The sequence below is a fragment of the Leptosomus discolor genome, chromosome 5 (assembly GCF_034619465.1).
Source record: "Leptosomus discolor isolate bLepDis1 chromosome 5, bLepDis1.hap2, whole genome shotgun sequence".
Lineage (NCBI taxonomy): Eukaryota > Metazoa > Chordata > Aves > Leptosomiformes > Leptosomidae > Leptosomus > Leptosomus discolor.
This window is the reverse complement of record NC_141395.1, coordinates 78667056-78683918: the sequence shown is the minus strand read 5'-3', so window position 1 is coordinate 78683918 and position 16863 is coordinate 78667056. Positions and strand designations below refer to the sequence as shown.

The 16863-nt window shown below is 41.0% G+C and overlaps 1 protein-coding gene across 2 annotated transcripts in view; it reads left to right on the top strand.

The window, feature by feature from the left end:
• Positions 1–16863, top strand: part of EFR3A (EFR3 homolog A) — a 67216-nt gene that overhangs the window by 39253 nt on the left and 11100 nt on the right. For both annotated transcript variants that reach the window (XM_086466255.1, XM_086466256.1), the window contains 8 exons: positions 1399–1563; positions 5400–5514; positions 7392–7443; positions 10525–10697; positions 11152–11227; positions 14085–14246; positions 15489–15620; positions 16000–16067. In XM_086466255.1, coding sequence (XP_086322381.1) covers positions 1399–1563; positions 5400–5514; positions 7392–7443; positions 10525–10697; positions 11152–11227; positions 14085–14246; positions 15489–15620; positions 16000–16067 — 943 coding nt within the window. The remainder of the gene's footprint in view (positions 1–1398; positions 1564–5399; positions 5515–7391; positions 7444–10524; positions 10698–11151; positions 11228–14084; positions 14247–15488; positions 15621–15999; positions 16068–16863) is intronic.

The following is a 16863-nucleotide window of genomic DNA, read 5'->3' as shown; positions in this document are numbered from 1 at the left end:
TATAATCCTTTGCATTGAAAAAATGAGTAGATATGTTTTTACAGCCTTGTGAAAGGCAGGAATTCCTGTTTGGTAAGAAGTCACAAAGTCTGAGAGAACTGTGGGTGACTACAAAATGTCGAAAGCACCGTCGCTTTGTGATACAGCTGCTATGAGGTGGGTGGTAAGACGGGAGTCGAGACTAGAACAATCTTTGAGAAATTTTACCTTCCTAACTGTGAAACAGCTGAAATAAGGAGATTGATGTCATTAATGGTAGCATAGTTCCTTGAAATGAGAGTAGTTACGAAGATGTGTACACACACGTGTGCAGTGCTGTTCTTTGATCTCCTTCCTGCTGAAACATTATTGCTTTGCTTCATTAGCATTAGCTTGAGTCTGAGCCTGTCTTTTTTTTTTTTATACAAGACCTACCTGCATACACTGACTTGTGAAGTCTTTTACTGTGTTATGAAAAGAGCTCGTTACTTGAGCCAGTGTGTAGAACTGGATTTTAGTAGCAGGTTTTGAAATCACTGAAATTCAGGTGCAAATACCTGCAGTTTAACCCATTGTCGATGCTGATTTTCTGTGTAAAGCTTACATGGTGGGTTGACTCCAGCCAACAGCCATTTGCTCACTTCCCTTTCCCACAGGACAGGGAGAGGGTAGAAAAAGGTGAGAAGCCTCATGGATCAAGATAAAGACAATTTAATGGGTGAAGCAAAAGCTGAATGCACAAAGAAAGCCAAGGAATTTATTCAGTGCTTCCCATTGACAAGCAGATGTTTAGCTGCTTCTTGGAAAGCAGGGCCTCAGCATGCATAACGGTTCCTTGGGAAGACAAATGCCGTATGAAGAAATGTCTCCCGCTTACTCCTCCTTTCGTGGAGCTTTTATTGCTGAGCATGACATTCTATGGTATGGAATAGCCTTTTGGTCGGTTTGGGTCAGCTGGCCTAGCCTGTGTCTCCTCCCATTTTTTGCACAGCCTTACACTCTGCAGGGACAGGTTGGGAAAAGCTAAAAGCCTTTTCAGTTGCTAGAACTGCTCAGCAACCGCCAAAACACTGGTTTGTTGTCAACACTATTTTAGTCACAAATCCAAAGTGCAGCACCTCCCAGGCTGCTAGGAAGAAAGTGAACTCCCTCCCAGCCAGACTCAGTTCAACTTGATAGTAACATATTATGCTTATATAGCTGATTGTGTTTCCTGATTCCTAATTAATTTCTAAAATACCGAGGTGTAGGTGCACTTCAAAAGTTTATCCCTAGGCCATATCCCTCAAACAGTGAATTTCACTTATTCTTTTCAGCTTGATCTGATTTGTCCTGAAAAGGCATTGGAAAGGTTAGTTTTCGTTTTCTTAAGACATCTTTCCCTTGACACGTGCAATCATTGTTATGTGTTGTTTCCAGGCCCAACAGTTCTGGAGGTTTTTAATACCTTGTTGAAGCACTTGCGCATCAGTGTTGACTTTGAGCTGGGCGATAGGCGCAGTTCAGCAGGAAGTACCACTTTCAGCACAAGCTCCAAGGAGAGTGATGAGAGGATTGTCCAGAATGCTATTATTCAAACGATTGGTGAGTAGGCTCGCTTAAAATTCCTCCCCTTCTCCCCCTTCCTCAACGAGATGGTATTAAAACAGCTTGAATCAAAAAGGGATAATGGCAAGCGTGGTATCTCTGATTGTACTTGCCTGTAAATCTCAGGCTCACTTTATGTATTTGACTTCTGAAAGACCGTTCTTTTACTTGCTAACTAAGCAGATAGCCGATGAAAATTAAAAATGCTGGTGGACTTACAGTAAATTTGTTGCTTATGTTATTATATGACCCTTGAAATATAGACATCATTCTGTACATTTGGTACAGAAGTAATGTTAGGCCTATGAAAATCATATTGCAAGCAATCCTGTACAGTAATACAGTGTAGCAGGTACTATTTGAAAATTGTGGAAACCAACGTTAAACATAGTGGCAACAATGACACCTAATGGCCGGTTGTGCTACCCACGACTTAACTGAAGTACTTTTAAGCACAATCCTGAAAATGAGAGCAACAATTTCTGTAAACTCTTTCGTTAAAATAGGCTCTCCCCTTCTTTCAGATTTTCTCTTTATGGTAGCAGTATTATATATTGCAGTGCATTTGTGATGTGTCTTTGCTTAAAGAACAAGGGGGAATGGAACTTAAATGTTGTTCACTGATATGTACCTTTGCTCGTGCCTTGAAGCTTTCTAGAACAGTAGCAAAGAACTACTGGATTATTTCTCACTAGTACAGTAAAACTCCAGGTTAAAATGTTAACACCTCTCCCCCCCTCAAAATCCCAAAAAAAATGCTCAACCCAACCTTTTCAAGCTTCTTGCTATCAAAGTTACGTTTATACTATTGCACAGATGTGAAATAGAATAGACTATCTCAAGTTGAAAGGGACCCCTCGGGATCACCAAGTCCACCTCCCTGCTCCTCGCAGGACTACCTAAAGCTAAACCATATGACTAACAGTATTGTCCAGACACCCTTTGATCACTGACAGGCCTGATGCCTTGACCGCTTCCCTGGGGAGCCTGTTCCAGAGACCGACCACCCTCTCAGTGAAGAACCTTTTCCCAGTGTCCAGTCTGAACTTCCCCTGGTGCAGCTTCATTCCATTTCCTTGGGTCCTGTCACTGGTCACCAGGGAGTGGAGATCAGCACCTCCCCCTCTGCTGCCCTCCTTGAGGAAGTCGTAGACTGCAATGAGGTCACCCCGCAGCCTTCTCTTCTCCAAGCTGAATAAGCCAAGTGACCTCATCTGCTCTTCAGAAGTCCGTGAGGCCTTTCACCATCTTGGTTGCCCTCCTCTGGACACACTCTAAAGCCTGATGTCCTTCTCATTAAGATAAGAGGCGGAGAGGGCATTAAACATCTCTGCTTTGTCTGCGTCCTTATTTGTGGGGTGCCTGACCTCATCAAGCGACGGACCAGTGTTATCTCTGATCCTCCTTTTGCCGTTAACGTATTTTAAAATGTCCTTTTTGTTGTCCTTCATGGTGTTGGCCAGCTTGAACTCTAATCAAGCTTTGGCCACACATTTTTTCTCCCTATGGCGGTGAACAGCATCTCTGTGTCCTTCTGTGTCACCTGTCCTTGCTTGCCATGTCCATACAAGTGCCTTTTCTGCCTAAGTTCTAGAAGAAGAGCCCTGCTCAGCCAAGCCAGCCTTCTCCCCCCATTGCTTGACTTCTGACACTTTGGAGTTGCTTACTTTGATGCTCAAGAGATGCCTCTTAAAGTGACCAGCAGTCACAGACCCCAATACCTTCAAAAGCAGATTCCCAGGGGACCTTACTAACTATCATCTTCAGCAGCCCGAAGTCTGCTCTCCCTGTATCCAGGGCTGAAGTTTTGCTGGCAGTTTTTCTCCTATCACCAAGGATTTGAAACTCAACTACTTAGTGATTACTGTGACCAAGACGACCACTGATAACCACTTTGCCCATGAGTCCCTCCCTGTTTACCAACAGCAAAGCTGGGAGAGCACCTTTCCTAGTCGGCTCCCTTAGTTCCTGCACCAAGAAGTTATTTTCAACGTGCTTCAGGAATTTCCTGGATGTGTTTGTGTCCTCTGTATGATATTCCCAGTTGATGTCTGGGAAGTTAAAATCGCCCATAAGGACACGGGCAGCTGGTCTAGAGATATCCCTTAATTCCTTGTGGAACAATTCATCAGTGTTGTCATCCTGGCTGGGTGGTCAACTGTAGAGTCCCACAACATCTCCTTTATTTTCTTTCCCCTCCATCCTTACCCAGAGGCTCTCAACCGTGTCCTTGCCAACTGTAAGCGCCGCAGAATCCAACTCCTCCCTTACATACAACGGCGCCCCCCTGCCTTGTCTGCCCTGCCTGTCCCTCATGAAAAGCCTACAACCATCCATCGTGGCACACCAGTCACAGGTTTCACTTATGTCAATGATGTCATAGCTCTGGGACCACGCAAGGTTTTTGGCCTCTCTTGTTTATTCCTCATGCTGCGTGCGTTAGTACAGCGACATTTCAAAGGTGTTCCAGTGTACTCAGCACAGCGTGAAGCAGACTGAAGGACCTCGGTGGGACACCATCCCTCAAACATTAGCCTGCCGCCCCCAGGTTGTCTCTAGCAAGCCTGGTTGTATCACTTTCCTCCTTCAAATCTAGTTGAAAGCTCTTTCAATGAGCGCTGCTAACTCCTGTACAAAGATCCTTTTCCTCCCTTGAGACAGGTGTACCCCATCTGTCACCAGCAGGCCTGGCGGTGTGGAAACCGACCCATGATCAAAAAACCCCAAATTCTGCTGGTGACACCACGCCTGGAGCTAGGTATTGATTTGCTGGCTCTTCCTGTTTCTTCCCTCGTCGTTCCCTGCAACTGGAAGGATAGAGGAGAGCACTACGTGTGCTCCTGATCCTTTAACCAGTCATCCCAAGGCCCTGAAATCTCTCTTGATGGTGCTGGGGCTTCTTATTGCAACTTCATTGATGCCTCCATGAAAAAGCAATAATGGATAAAAATCTGAGGGCTGTACCAGAGTAGGAAGCTTTCTCTTCACATCTATAACCTGGGCCACAGGGAGGCAACAGGCTTCCCAAAGACGTGAGTCCGTTCAGCGTATTTGGCCCATTCAGAAAGCAGTCCTCCTGTGACAAAGACCCATCTCTTTTTCTTTATGGAAGTGGTTTTGACACGTGGCGTAGCCTGATTTAACCTCAGCAACACCTCCAACGTAGGTGAACCTCATCCTTGTTCGGTTCCACTTGCAGAGCCTCGCACCTCTTACGCAAGGGCACCTGGGAAGGTGGGGTAGTCGTGGAGGAGACGCCTGCTGTGCTGGGCAGGAACCTGTCCCCATTGCCCCCCATCCCTTAAGTCATCACGTTCTGCTGGCTGGGGAGAGGACAGGGGATCTTCTGTATCATGCGTCCTGTCTGCCTGACAGGTCTGTCCCAGGGATGGTCGGCTGGGGTTCCAGCAGTCTGTCTGTCTGTCGCTCTCTCTCACACTCCCTGATATTCCTCAACCTCCTCACCTCTCCCGGAGCTCCGTCACTGAGCGGAGGAGTTCCTCTCCCTGGGCACCTCCCGCAGGGCTGCTCACTGCTGCCGTCAGTGCTGCCCCGAGAGCCGGGCACCCCCTGCAGCCGGGCACCGGGGCTCTGTCTGGGCAGCTGTGTCCGTCACGGTGGGTGCAGAGTTTAGAGAGGCTGCGGCCTTCTGCTGGGTGGACTGTAAAGCTGTTCAGCAGAAATGTGGGTATTATGCCCTAAAGCAAATCATAGTTTTATTCTTCATTTGTTTTGACCTTGTTAATATATTCCTTGTATTTATAAGGCTTTTCTTATAAAGAGAAGGGCCCTATATCTCTTCCCATCCGTGATTTCATTCCATTTTTATTTAGGATTTTTTGGAAGCAATCTCCCAGATTACCAGAGATCAGAGATTATGATGTTCATTATGGGAAAAGTACCTGTTTTGGGGACAACTTCACAATCACTGGATACCAGTCATCTTGGGTTTGTATATCCTACATTTTTTACTTTCTAATTAAAAATTTAGATTTTTAGAATCCTGATTAATTAAGAAGTGAAAACCTTAAGAAAAGTCAAATGCAAGTTCTCGCTTATTGGGGGCTGTATTAAATACTGTGACAGAATCAAGACAAGCACAGTGTCAGCCCTGTGAAATCAATCTCCAGACGTGTTACTGACAGGAAACGCCTGATTGGAATGCAACTTATTTTGCACTAAACCATTTCTTCTCTCCACATCTTTAAAACTGTTTCTGAAATTGTCTACTTCATGGTGGTTAATTCCTTAACTTTATATGTATGTTTTGTGAATGAGGGAAATTGGACTGTGACTGCCTTTTTTCAAATAGCTGCATGATTTACAAATGGGTTTTAGTTTTTCTTCATTCTGTACAAGATGATTTCAGAATAAGAAATAAACTGCAGAAATTCCAGTGAATTTGTTTTGGTTTAGATTTTCCCTATTTATTTAGAAATAGGAAAAAGCTATAGGTGGGCAGACTCTGTAATAAACTCACGATTAAAAGTCTGCTGTACACCCAAGTAATATTTTTTCCCTGTGACATGAATAACTACGATTAAAGATTGCTTTTCTTCAGTGTGGTGAAAGCCACTGAAAAGGCTGCAGCTGTTCTTTCCAGGTATGCATGGGTACTTTGTCCCACCTATGTCTGGTCCCCTGCTAGCTTCAGTAGGAGGTTGTTGTCATTCTCCTGGCTTCTTGGTGGCTTTTCCTATAGTATTGTGTCTCTGCAGTATGGGACACTGTTCCGTGGAAGATCTGTCTGTGCCAAGCAGTTATCACTCATTAAGAAGGTATTTGAAATACGAATCTGTTCAGAATCCTGTACTGGGATTACCAGTTGGTGTGAGGTGGGGTTTTTTGGTTGGTTGGTTGGTTTTTTTACTATAAAATTTTCCTTTGTGGGACTTTGTATAAACGTGGCACTGAGTAGTGTGTCGTTCTGAAGAAAGCAGGCTTTCTGGCTGCTGATACAGTCTTGCATTACTTACCTGAAAATTTGGTCTCTGCTACACAAGACATTTGAATGATACTGCCAGCTGGATGTAGCCAGGATTATAGCCTGTGAAGGTGGAAGCTTCTTCTGTTACGTAGGGTCCAGCTTTTGTGAAGAGGCTTGCTCTTTCCTTACGCTGTTTGATGGACAAAATGGTTCGTACCTTTTCTTCGAAGGACTGTCTTTGGAGCAAATTATTCCAAGTGCGTTTTTATCTTGTAAGTTCTTGCAAGAACAGTGCATGTGTGACTGTATACCAATAGGTATTTAACTTCTTTTAGTACCAGCAGATGGAAAATGAGAACAGATGAACACCAGGTTAAGTGGTGTTCCGTGCACCTTCCTGTGATCTGAAGTCTGCGGGTTCTTTCAGTTTTTCTTGCTGATTTTGCAGATTACACTTTTTCAGTCTCAAAGTTTTGGGGTCTGACTTAAACAAGAAGTGTCCTGGTTTCTTAAAAGACTCAATTACACTTTAATTGATAAGAAGTTCTGAGCGCTGATGCTTGTGAAAATTAAGTCAAGCATGCAGTGGTTGAACCTTTCAGATACAAGGAGATCGCTGAATGAAACATGAAGATTTAGATCTGCTTCACATACATAATTTACTGTTTTTTCAATTTATATGTGTCGGTTTTTAAGCCTTCCTATAAATGTCCCTTTCAAAAACATTTAGTTATTGCACCTCATATAAAGATATTTGCCCTTGGCTTATGGTCATCCAGCAATCCCTTCCATGACTGCTGTGTTGGTGTGTCAAAAACACAGTTGTTAGAATGGTGTCTGGAATACAATGATAAATTAAAGATATGCAAACTAATTTTCAACTTTTTTCCAATTGTAGAGATTTGGGAACTAGAAGGATTCAGATCATGTTGTTGAGATCTTTACTTATGGTAAGCCTTCTGTGTTCGGTATATTATGTTATAACCACACAATATTTAACTTTATGTATACTTTTATACATACAAGTACAGTACTACAACTCTGTATTAGGAAGTTAAACGTACCGTCATACTACATACATCTGTAGTTCTACTGGGTAAAATTTCACCAACATTTTCCCAACTTACATTACAAGCAGCTCAAGAAATATTCCTCCACCTCTTGGAGCACTTTAGAGAGTATCAGTTATAATTGGATGTGAAGATCCAAAAGAACATCGTAGAGTAGGTTGTGTTGACTAGTTCTGCCAGCAATGCTGGCAACATCGAAGTGAAATCACTTTTGTCTCTGACACCAGAAAAGCTGTAATTAGTAGAAGGGCTAATATATTTAAAACCGTAGGAATGGAAGCCTATCTCCAAGCCCTTAGAATCTCAGGCACATTATTCTTTCCTTCCTGGTATTTCCCCAGTTTCTTTTAAGGTATGATTAAATCTATCACAGATACGTTTTTCAGCTGTAAACCTTCAAAGGGTATTTCTGGAAATACACCCTGCGGTAAGAATCAGAAGTGGGTAGTAAAGGAGGCTCTTGCTGTAGAGTCCTGGTCTATAGTGTTGCAGAAGCTGAAAACAGTTTAGTGACTGAAGTAGGGGAAATAGCATAAAGAGTGATTTCATGACGAAAGCAAAAGAATGCCTTCCTGGAAAATTAGTTTCTGTCCCTGCTTTGACATGGAATTTGTGTGTGGTGTTAGGCAGATCGGTTAAACCATTCTTTGCTTGTCAGAATATGAAATCCTAGATTATGGCTTGCAGAATTGCTGAGCATTCCCAGTTGCAATTGAAGGATAGAAAGTATGTTAGAAGGGACCTCAGGGTGTCATTTTGCGCATTGTCTTCATTAAAGGTAGACTCAGCTATGCCTAAACTGTTCCTAGCAATATTCATCTCACCAGTCTTAATTTTCATTCAAGTCAGTAAGAGTTGTTCTAATTATTTGTAAGGAGCCTGTAAGTATGCTTTAAGGGCTATTCAAATTGTGCATGTGGAAGGAATTTTAACGTTTTTGACACTGAATTTTGGTTTGTATCCTCTTTTGGAATGTGGTAGTAAAGTCCCATCAGGGCACAAAGATGTGAAAGTGAATGTTTTGATGCTTAATGAATTACTCAGACATTGATAAATACTGTGGAAAAAATGTGGGAAGGAATTCGTGTTCAGAGTAAAGCTTGTGTTACGGTATATAAAGTTTTGTCTGCACACCTAATAAACTAGAAACTACTGAACCCTGCCTGTTCTGTGTACTGAACTGAGCGTTGTACATCATGTATTCTTTACAAAAGAGTAATACTTCATAACATAATTGGTCTGTAGTCATGCATACACACAGGCAGGCAACTTAATGTTGTATAGGCAATTAAAATCTGACGCTTCATTAAAAGTATGCACTCTTATTTGCAGTCTTACTGCTTGTAATATTAGTAATTTTCCATTTTCAAAATGATTGATTAGATGCCGTCGTGTAACCTCATGCTCCTCTGCCAACCGGTTTCCTTTCAACCTGTTCAGTTACGCTGTAGGAACAGTGCTTGCTTACATGGTGCGGTTTAACCCCAGCAGGCAGCAAAGCACCACCAGGCACTTGCTCGCTCTTCCCCAGTTGGATGGGGGAGAGAATTGGAAAGGTACAAGTGAGAAAAGTGGGTTGAGATGAAGACGGTTTAGTAAGTGAAAAAACGAAACGAAGAAAAACCAAAGAAAGAAAAAGAAAAGCAAGTGCTAAAAAAATATAAACCAAAACCAAGCAAAAACCCCACCCAAACCATAAAAACCCCCACCCAAAACCCAGTCGGTCACCACCAGACAACTGATACCCAGCCAGTCCCTGAGCAGTGGCAGCCCTTGCAAACTGTCCCCTGTTTTGTTGCTGAGCGTGACATCATACGGTGTGGGACAACCCTTTGGTCAGCTGGGGTCAGCTGTCCCGGCTGTGTCCCCTCCCAGCTCCTTGGGCACCCCCAGTCCGCTCGTTGGTGGGGTGCTGCGAGAGGGAGGCAGAAAAGGCCTTGGCGCCGTGTAAGGGCGGCTCAGCAGTAACGAGAGCATCCCTGAGGTACCCACGCTGGTTTGGTCACGCATCCGTGGCACAGGAGCGTACCTGCTACTATGGAGAAAATTAACTATCCCAGCCAAAACCAGTGCAGCACAGTTTGTACATAAAAGCTGTGATGGTATGGAACATGCATAATGAAGATATAATTATTATGTATTCTTAGATGAAAAGAAAGATTGCTTTTATTTTAATTAATTTTGAATAATTTTGCCACCCTAGTCTTCAACAGCTTGTGCTTGTCAGTTTCTGAATCCTGTTTTGGTTTCGAGGTTGCAATATACTGGTAACCTCCGTTTTAAGGGACAGTACATTTTAAAAATTTCTGACTGCTCTAAATGTTCAGCTGGTTAATATTTAAATTGTCAGATAGAAATTAACTTTGCCTTATATACTCACAGAGCTTGCTCTAAATAAAAGTAATTGAATGAGGCAAGTCAGAGGTAGTATTAGTTTTAAAAAAGGAAAAAACACCACCGTGGTACTGGATTTCTAAGAAAGTGATGTTTGCTGTTTGCTTTCTTTTTTGCAATAAAGTAGAATCCATACATGTTTAAGATGTATGTATAGGCCCCGATTTCTCTTTTTCTTCACATGAGCATACTCAGTACCACATAGGAGCAGCTCATCGTCTGAAATGGGAAAAATCTCTGTTGGAATTATTACCATCTTCATTTTCTGCCCTTTTTCAAGAAAAATTCCTAAGTGGTACCTTTATTTTTTGGTGGGAAGTATGTTGGTAGAGGAAGGATCTTGAGAAATACCGCTTTAAAACAGATGAGGGAGTTCATTTGAACATGAGTATTAAAGTCCTTCCAAATTCGTAGTGAGGTTAGGAATTCTCAGCACTACCACAATACTTCAATTTGAATCCACCTTTCAGATGCCAAGGCAAGTCTGATAAGAAGTGAGTGACATCTGCAAGTAATTCTTACAGTGCAATAATGACACACATTAATTTTACTCCCTACAATGAACAGGTGACTTCAGGATACAAAGCCACAACGATAACTAACGCACTTCCTCCCCCCTTCCTGGACCCGTTGTTGTCTCCTTCACTCATGGAAGACTCCGAGTTAAGGCAGCTGGTCTTGGAAATACTGCATAATCTCATTGATCGGCATGACAACAGAGCAAAGCTCCGAGGGATACGGTACTTCTTCTTGTTTGCTTTGGCCTACTTGAAATTCTAATTTAGTATCTGAATTATAAGAGCTGTTGACTTTTAAATATCTTTGCCAATATGAAATGTTAATGTGCTGGTTTGATACGTGCACTGGGCTCAGTGTTGTTTACTGATGGCAAGAATTTGACAGGTAAGCCTCAGTGCCTGATGCCTTAAATGACCATTCCAAATGGAATTTCACTGTGGGAAGTTTCACTGTGGAAGACAGAATATGGTATTTTATGTAGAGGAAGAAAATACGTGGTTGTTACAGTTCTGTTTTGGTTCTCTCTCTTCGACTGAAATTTGAATGCCATTGTTAAGCGTGGATGTGTTTAAAATGGAAATTGCTTCAAGATTTGTTTGAATAGTTCGTGTATTTTGCATCCTCTTCCCTTTCAGCTTCTTCTTGCTAAAATGACATTTTTTGTTTCCTTCGTAGGATAATACCAGATGTTTCTGATCTAAAGATAAAACGAGACAAAATTTCGAGGCAAGACGTGAGCTTCATGAAAAAGGTAATGGAATGAAAAAGTTAACTTCTTTATCTATGAAGAAGATGAAATAACTGAAGCAGTTGCTTCGCTTTTCTTCTACAACTGTGTTTTTGCAATGAGTTGCGAAGATCCGTACCAAGTGGTTTTAACTCAAGTTACGGTGATTTCAGTATTGAGGTGCTCTAGGTACTTAAGAGGTGATTCCATGGAATCAAATTTTAATTTGTCTTCAGTGAAAACCCTTGCGTGCATGAAGTTAAAACAGTGTATGTGTCTAAACCACAGTTCTGAAAAGGCCTCCCTGTAGCTAGATCCCTGTGCAGTATTTCATTTATGCTCAGTAGTAGGTTTTCATCTGGATGGCTTTTAGCTTGTTCTATTTTCAGGTAATTTTTTATTTAATATCTTTTTTAAAAGCCTTGACACAGGGACTTGTGTCTTACGTTTTAGGTAAAGATGTCCAAGAAAGTTAACTTTGAAGGAAAAATGCACTGCCTTACAAGACAGTTACTACAGGCCATGGTGCCAGTTGACTTCTGAGTATGTTTGGTTCTAAAAAGAAACAGATTATTCTATTTTTTTTTTTAGATGATGCTTGTGTGGAGTGAAATTACTTCTTCACAATAAATACCTTATATTCTATGTGAGAAAAATGCAGTTAGTTCTTAGTATGCTCTGTCATTCCTGACTATGGTTTCTGTGTAGGTGTGTTTGTAAATAAAATCCTACAAATTACTGAAGTAATCTCAAGCAGGCTTTAGGACGTTTGTCACTGTTACTGGCCTGACAAAATACATTAATTTCTCACAGCTATCCCATGCCGCTTTGGTTTTGTTTCCTATTAGCTGCGCGATGAAAAATGCGTGTCCTCAGAGTGTTGGCTTAGTTTAATATTCTTACTATAAAAATCAGGAGAATTACAGTTTAACTTGTCCAGGGACAAAAATACTACATATATAATAATATGCCGACTGGAGTTGTGCAGCTTTCATGTAACATTGCGAGACAAATGTTCTTGCTAAGTTGGTGCAGTTGATGTTCGGTACGGTATATGTACACCCGTTTTGATTAATACTGGAATAACGCAAATCTAAAGAATACTTCAACATTGGCAATTATTAGTAATGTATCTTTGTAAAAAATGAAGTAAATTTTAAATAAGGAATTGAATTTCTAGGATTTAAAAGTTTTGGATAAGTTGTGTTTACTGATTTTGCTAGATTAAAATTTTAACCATCAGACTAAATACTTGAATTTTTTACACGCTCATCTGAAAATGAAGGCAAAAAAGGAAGAGAGACGGTCTTCCCAAAAAAATGTGTTAACCCTGAGGAGTCATTAGCTGTGTGATACTGTTCCAGGTGCATATCCTAACCCCAGTGTTACTCCGCTAGTGTAGATGTGTACGTTACAGCCTGCTCTTCTGAGATCCCTTGCATAATCACAGGAAAGGGGTGAAGCACCTCTGGAAGTCCATTAAGATCTGAATGACCATCGAGGCTTGTTTGATGTTAGATGGGGATCCCAAGGCAATTGTGTATCATAGGTGGAATTATACCAGACATAGGCACAAACCTATTTGCATCTCAGTCCGCTGTCTCGAAGCTGGGAGGTTTATTTCTATCCTTTCTTTGAAGAGAAATATTGAACTTCCTGCATTTTGCAGTCTTCTAGAAAGATTGTAAGTGTTGAGAAAATCCCCATATCTTATTTTCATATCTAAGTGCAATTCTTCATCAGTGGGATGAGTCGTTTCATTACTTTTATTTTCCAAATATGCTGTGTCTTTAAACAGCTGACCTTTACTGTGCTTATTTCATAGTAGCTTCTGTGCTTTGCTGATAGCACCGTTTCCCTCTTTTCTAAATAAAACATGTATTTGAACAACTATATATTTGATTTTAGAAGTAATAAAAAGACCAACAACATCATTATTATTTCTTAAATTAATATGTCCCGCTTGAAAAACAGATGTTAAAAAAGAGTTGTCTTTCTCCTTCTAAAGCTGAACTAGTATGCCCAGAGGTAACGTGTCAGTCCTTAGATCTTAGAAGTTAACTGATACAGACCTGTATCCTCTACAGATTGAGAATGCTGAGGTGGTACTGAGTTGTGTGTTACATGCGAAACCTGCTTCTTACCCTGCCTTTCTGTGTTTTCATTTTTTGTGTGTTGAGATAATGGTTTCTTTACAAAGATTTGGTCAAGCACAATGTTATGAGGAAAGGAACGTCACTTTTGAAGTTGAGGATCTTTCATTAGGTAACCGATGATGTTCTTCACTAGAGCTAGAGCCTCCCTCTGCGCATTGGTCAATGAGCCCTACTTATCTTCTGAAACACCCTCTAGAAGAATTTTTTCTCAGTTTGCTGTTCAAGGAGACTCGCTTAGTGAAGAAATTTGATGTCTTCACAAGGATAACCTCTGAAGCTCCTCAGTTTTTTGAAAGTTCTTGGGAATGTTTCAAGATCTGCTTTTTGTTTTCTGCTTTTCATAAATGGGCAGGTTTTTTCCTGACTATTTCAGTAGGAAATGAATGCCAGTGCCTGGCACACAATGAAGTATTCACGTGCAATTCTCTGAATCATCGTGCTTATCTGTACATCTCTACATAAAATAGAACAGTACTGTATTATAAAGAAGCTGTTGCTATAAATTACTGGACTTCTTGATTAATCATGTACTTGTTTGTGTATGTACGTGGATATATGTATTTTGGGCTTCTTTATTGTTTTCATTCTCTGTCTAAAATTATCCAGCATCAAAGTTGGCCCTGCTTGGAGTGGGGAGTTGTACTAGAGGACCTTTAAATATCCTTTCTAACATGAATTATTCTGTGATTTTAATACTCGTTTTCCCTTTTTTTTGTTTTTTATAGCACGGTCAGCAGTTGTACAGACACATTTACTTAGGCTGTAAAGAAGAAGACAATGTCCAAAAAAACTTTGAGCTACTGTTTACATCTCTAGCTCTTACCACAATTGAACTAGCCAATGAAGAAGTGGTTATTGACCTCATTCGATTAGCTATTGCTTTGCAGGTATGAGTCTGAATCAGTGTTGCGTTCATTGATTGACAACTTCTATTTGTAACTGGAAATGTGGATAACTTTTTTTGTTTGCCTGTTGATCTTCAAATTGGAAATCGCATCATTCAGTCCAAATTTGATCGATCCATTAAGGAGGTCCACTTTGTACCTCCCAATCACTAACAGGGAAGCTTCAACTAATCGGATTTGTTACAAACTTCTGCAGCATGCTCTCTTCAGGAAATACAGCTGATGTGGAAATCCGTTGGAACATTCCCTGGAACCGCTGATCCATTCATTAGCAGATGGACAGGGTGTTCTTACAACCTGTGATCTTGCATCAGTGTTACATATAAAATATATTGGCTGTCCTCACCTTGGAAGAAAGCTTTTGTTTAAGTGGTTGTTTGGAAATATTTGTCAAACCAGACTATTTAATCTTTAGAGTAAAACTCTTACCGGTGTTTTGACAGACTTTATTCCTTATTATTTCCTTTACAGGATCAAACATTATTTCATACTTGCATCCAGTCTTCAGTGAAACTCTCTAACTTAGTAGGTTTGTCTGTGTTGAAATTAAAGCATTCAAAAAAAGTAGTGCTAGTACGTGCCATGGAAATTTGATGACATTGTGTCCTGTATTCCCAGCTCACTCTCTGTCATTAGCCTTGTTCCCTAGTGTGCACCTACATTATAAAAACTCTGAAATGCAGAGTGCATCCTTCGTTTTAAAATATGTCGCTGAACCAAATCCTTACTTGATGAAAATTACATTAGGAGTTTTACTAGAGCAAAAATAATACATTCTGAAGAAATATATAAATGCTAATAAGCATGAAATAATTCCTTTATGGTACTGTATCTGTGATACACAAGAGTGAATTTTATTATTAAATTGTTGTTTCTGATTTTCCTGAAAAAAGTTACGATCAGCAAGTGGTAAGGACAAGAGACTTCCCAGTCATTAACCTGTACTTTTTTTCAGAGAAACAGAAGTTTGAGTTGAGTAGATCTATTTTTCTTCTTTTCTTGAATCCTTCAAGCTCTCAAACTTCAGATCAATATATACCTAATACATACCTAATGCAGGAGAGAGCTAAAAGACTAGGGTTTTAAGATGAGAGAGATTAAATGCTGAGTAATACCAGATAGTCATCATATGTCAGCTAGTGTTACTACTAATAATTTTGACTTCCATATACTCGGGACAGCCTGTTAACTTTGGAAAGTATATTGCTATCCTTTATATTTCAGGACATTGCCATAATCAATGAGGATAATCTACCCATGTTTAATCGTTGTGGTGTCATGGCATTGGTTGCAGCGTATCTAAACTTTCTGAGTCAGATGATTGCAGTTCCTGCCTTTTGTCAGCATGTCAGCAAGGTAAGACATGAGGGATTTATGTCATTTAGAACAGTACACGTTCTACTGCAAAATGAGTAAATGACTTCTGTAAAGTAATTGCTTGTGGTGTCGATCTCCTGTATTTGTGTCCACCAACATTGCTCTTTGGTCTCTGATGGCACGCGTTAATTGCTGACTCTTAAAATTATGCAGGGAATATTCGTCTCTCAAGGTATAACATTTTTACTTTGTTTATGGAACCATATATAATGGGCTAAATCCCCATCTGGTATAAGACTTTACAACTCGCTGGCTTTGGTAAAACAGTACTGACATGCACAAGAAAGCAACTTCGTCATTGGAGAAAATAGCTATGGAACTACTCTGTTTGTACTATTTGTCTTGGTTTTTTTTTCAGGTCATTGAAACTAGAAGTCTGGAAGCATCTTACTTTCTGCCAGAAACAATTTTCAAAGACAAATGCAAGTAAGTAGATACAGTAGGTGAATTAATGAACATTGAAGCACCTATTTTACTGTTAAAAATTGCCCATCATTGAAATATGTTGCATATGTGAAAAATGATTTAGATGTTTAATAGTGTCCAGGATAGGCAGAAGAAAACCAAGCATTAAAAGCATATGTGGAAAAAAATGTGGTTTTCAGACTTTTTTTAACGTAGTCAGAGGTATTAATAACTGCACAATTTGATGCTTGGTGTAAGTGCTAACACGGCAAAGTGCATTTTCACTGGATCACAGCATGGCTGAGGTTGAAAGGGACCTCTGGAGATCACCTGGTCCAACGCCCCCCTCCTGCTCAGGCAGGGTCACCTAGAGCAGGCTGTCCAGGATCACATCCAGATAGCTCTGGAATATCTCCAGGGATGGAGCTCCACAACCTCTCTGGGCCACCCTGTGCCAGTGCTTGGTCACCCTTACAGTAAAAAGGGTTTGCTGACGTTCAAAGGGAACCTCCTGTGTGTCACTTTGTGCCCATGGCCGCTGGTCCTGTCACTGGGCACCACTGAAAAGAGCCTGGCTCTGTTGTCTTTCCACCATCCCTCCCTTAAGGTAGTTGTACGTTGTGCGTTGATAAGATCCACCTTCTTTTCTCCGTGCTGAATAGTCCCAGCTCTGTCAGTGTTTTCTTCATTGGAGAGATGCTCCAGTCCCTTAATCCACATTAGTGGCCCTTTGTTGGACTCTCCAAAGTAAGTCCGTGTCTCTCCTGTCCTGAGGAGCCCAGCACTTGACACAGCACTCCAGGTGGGGCCTTGCCAG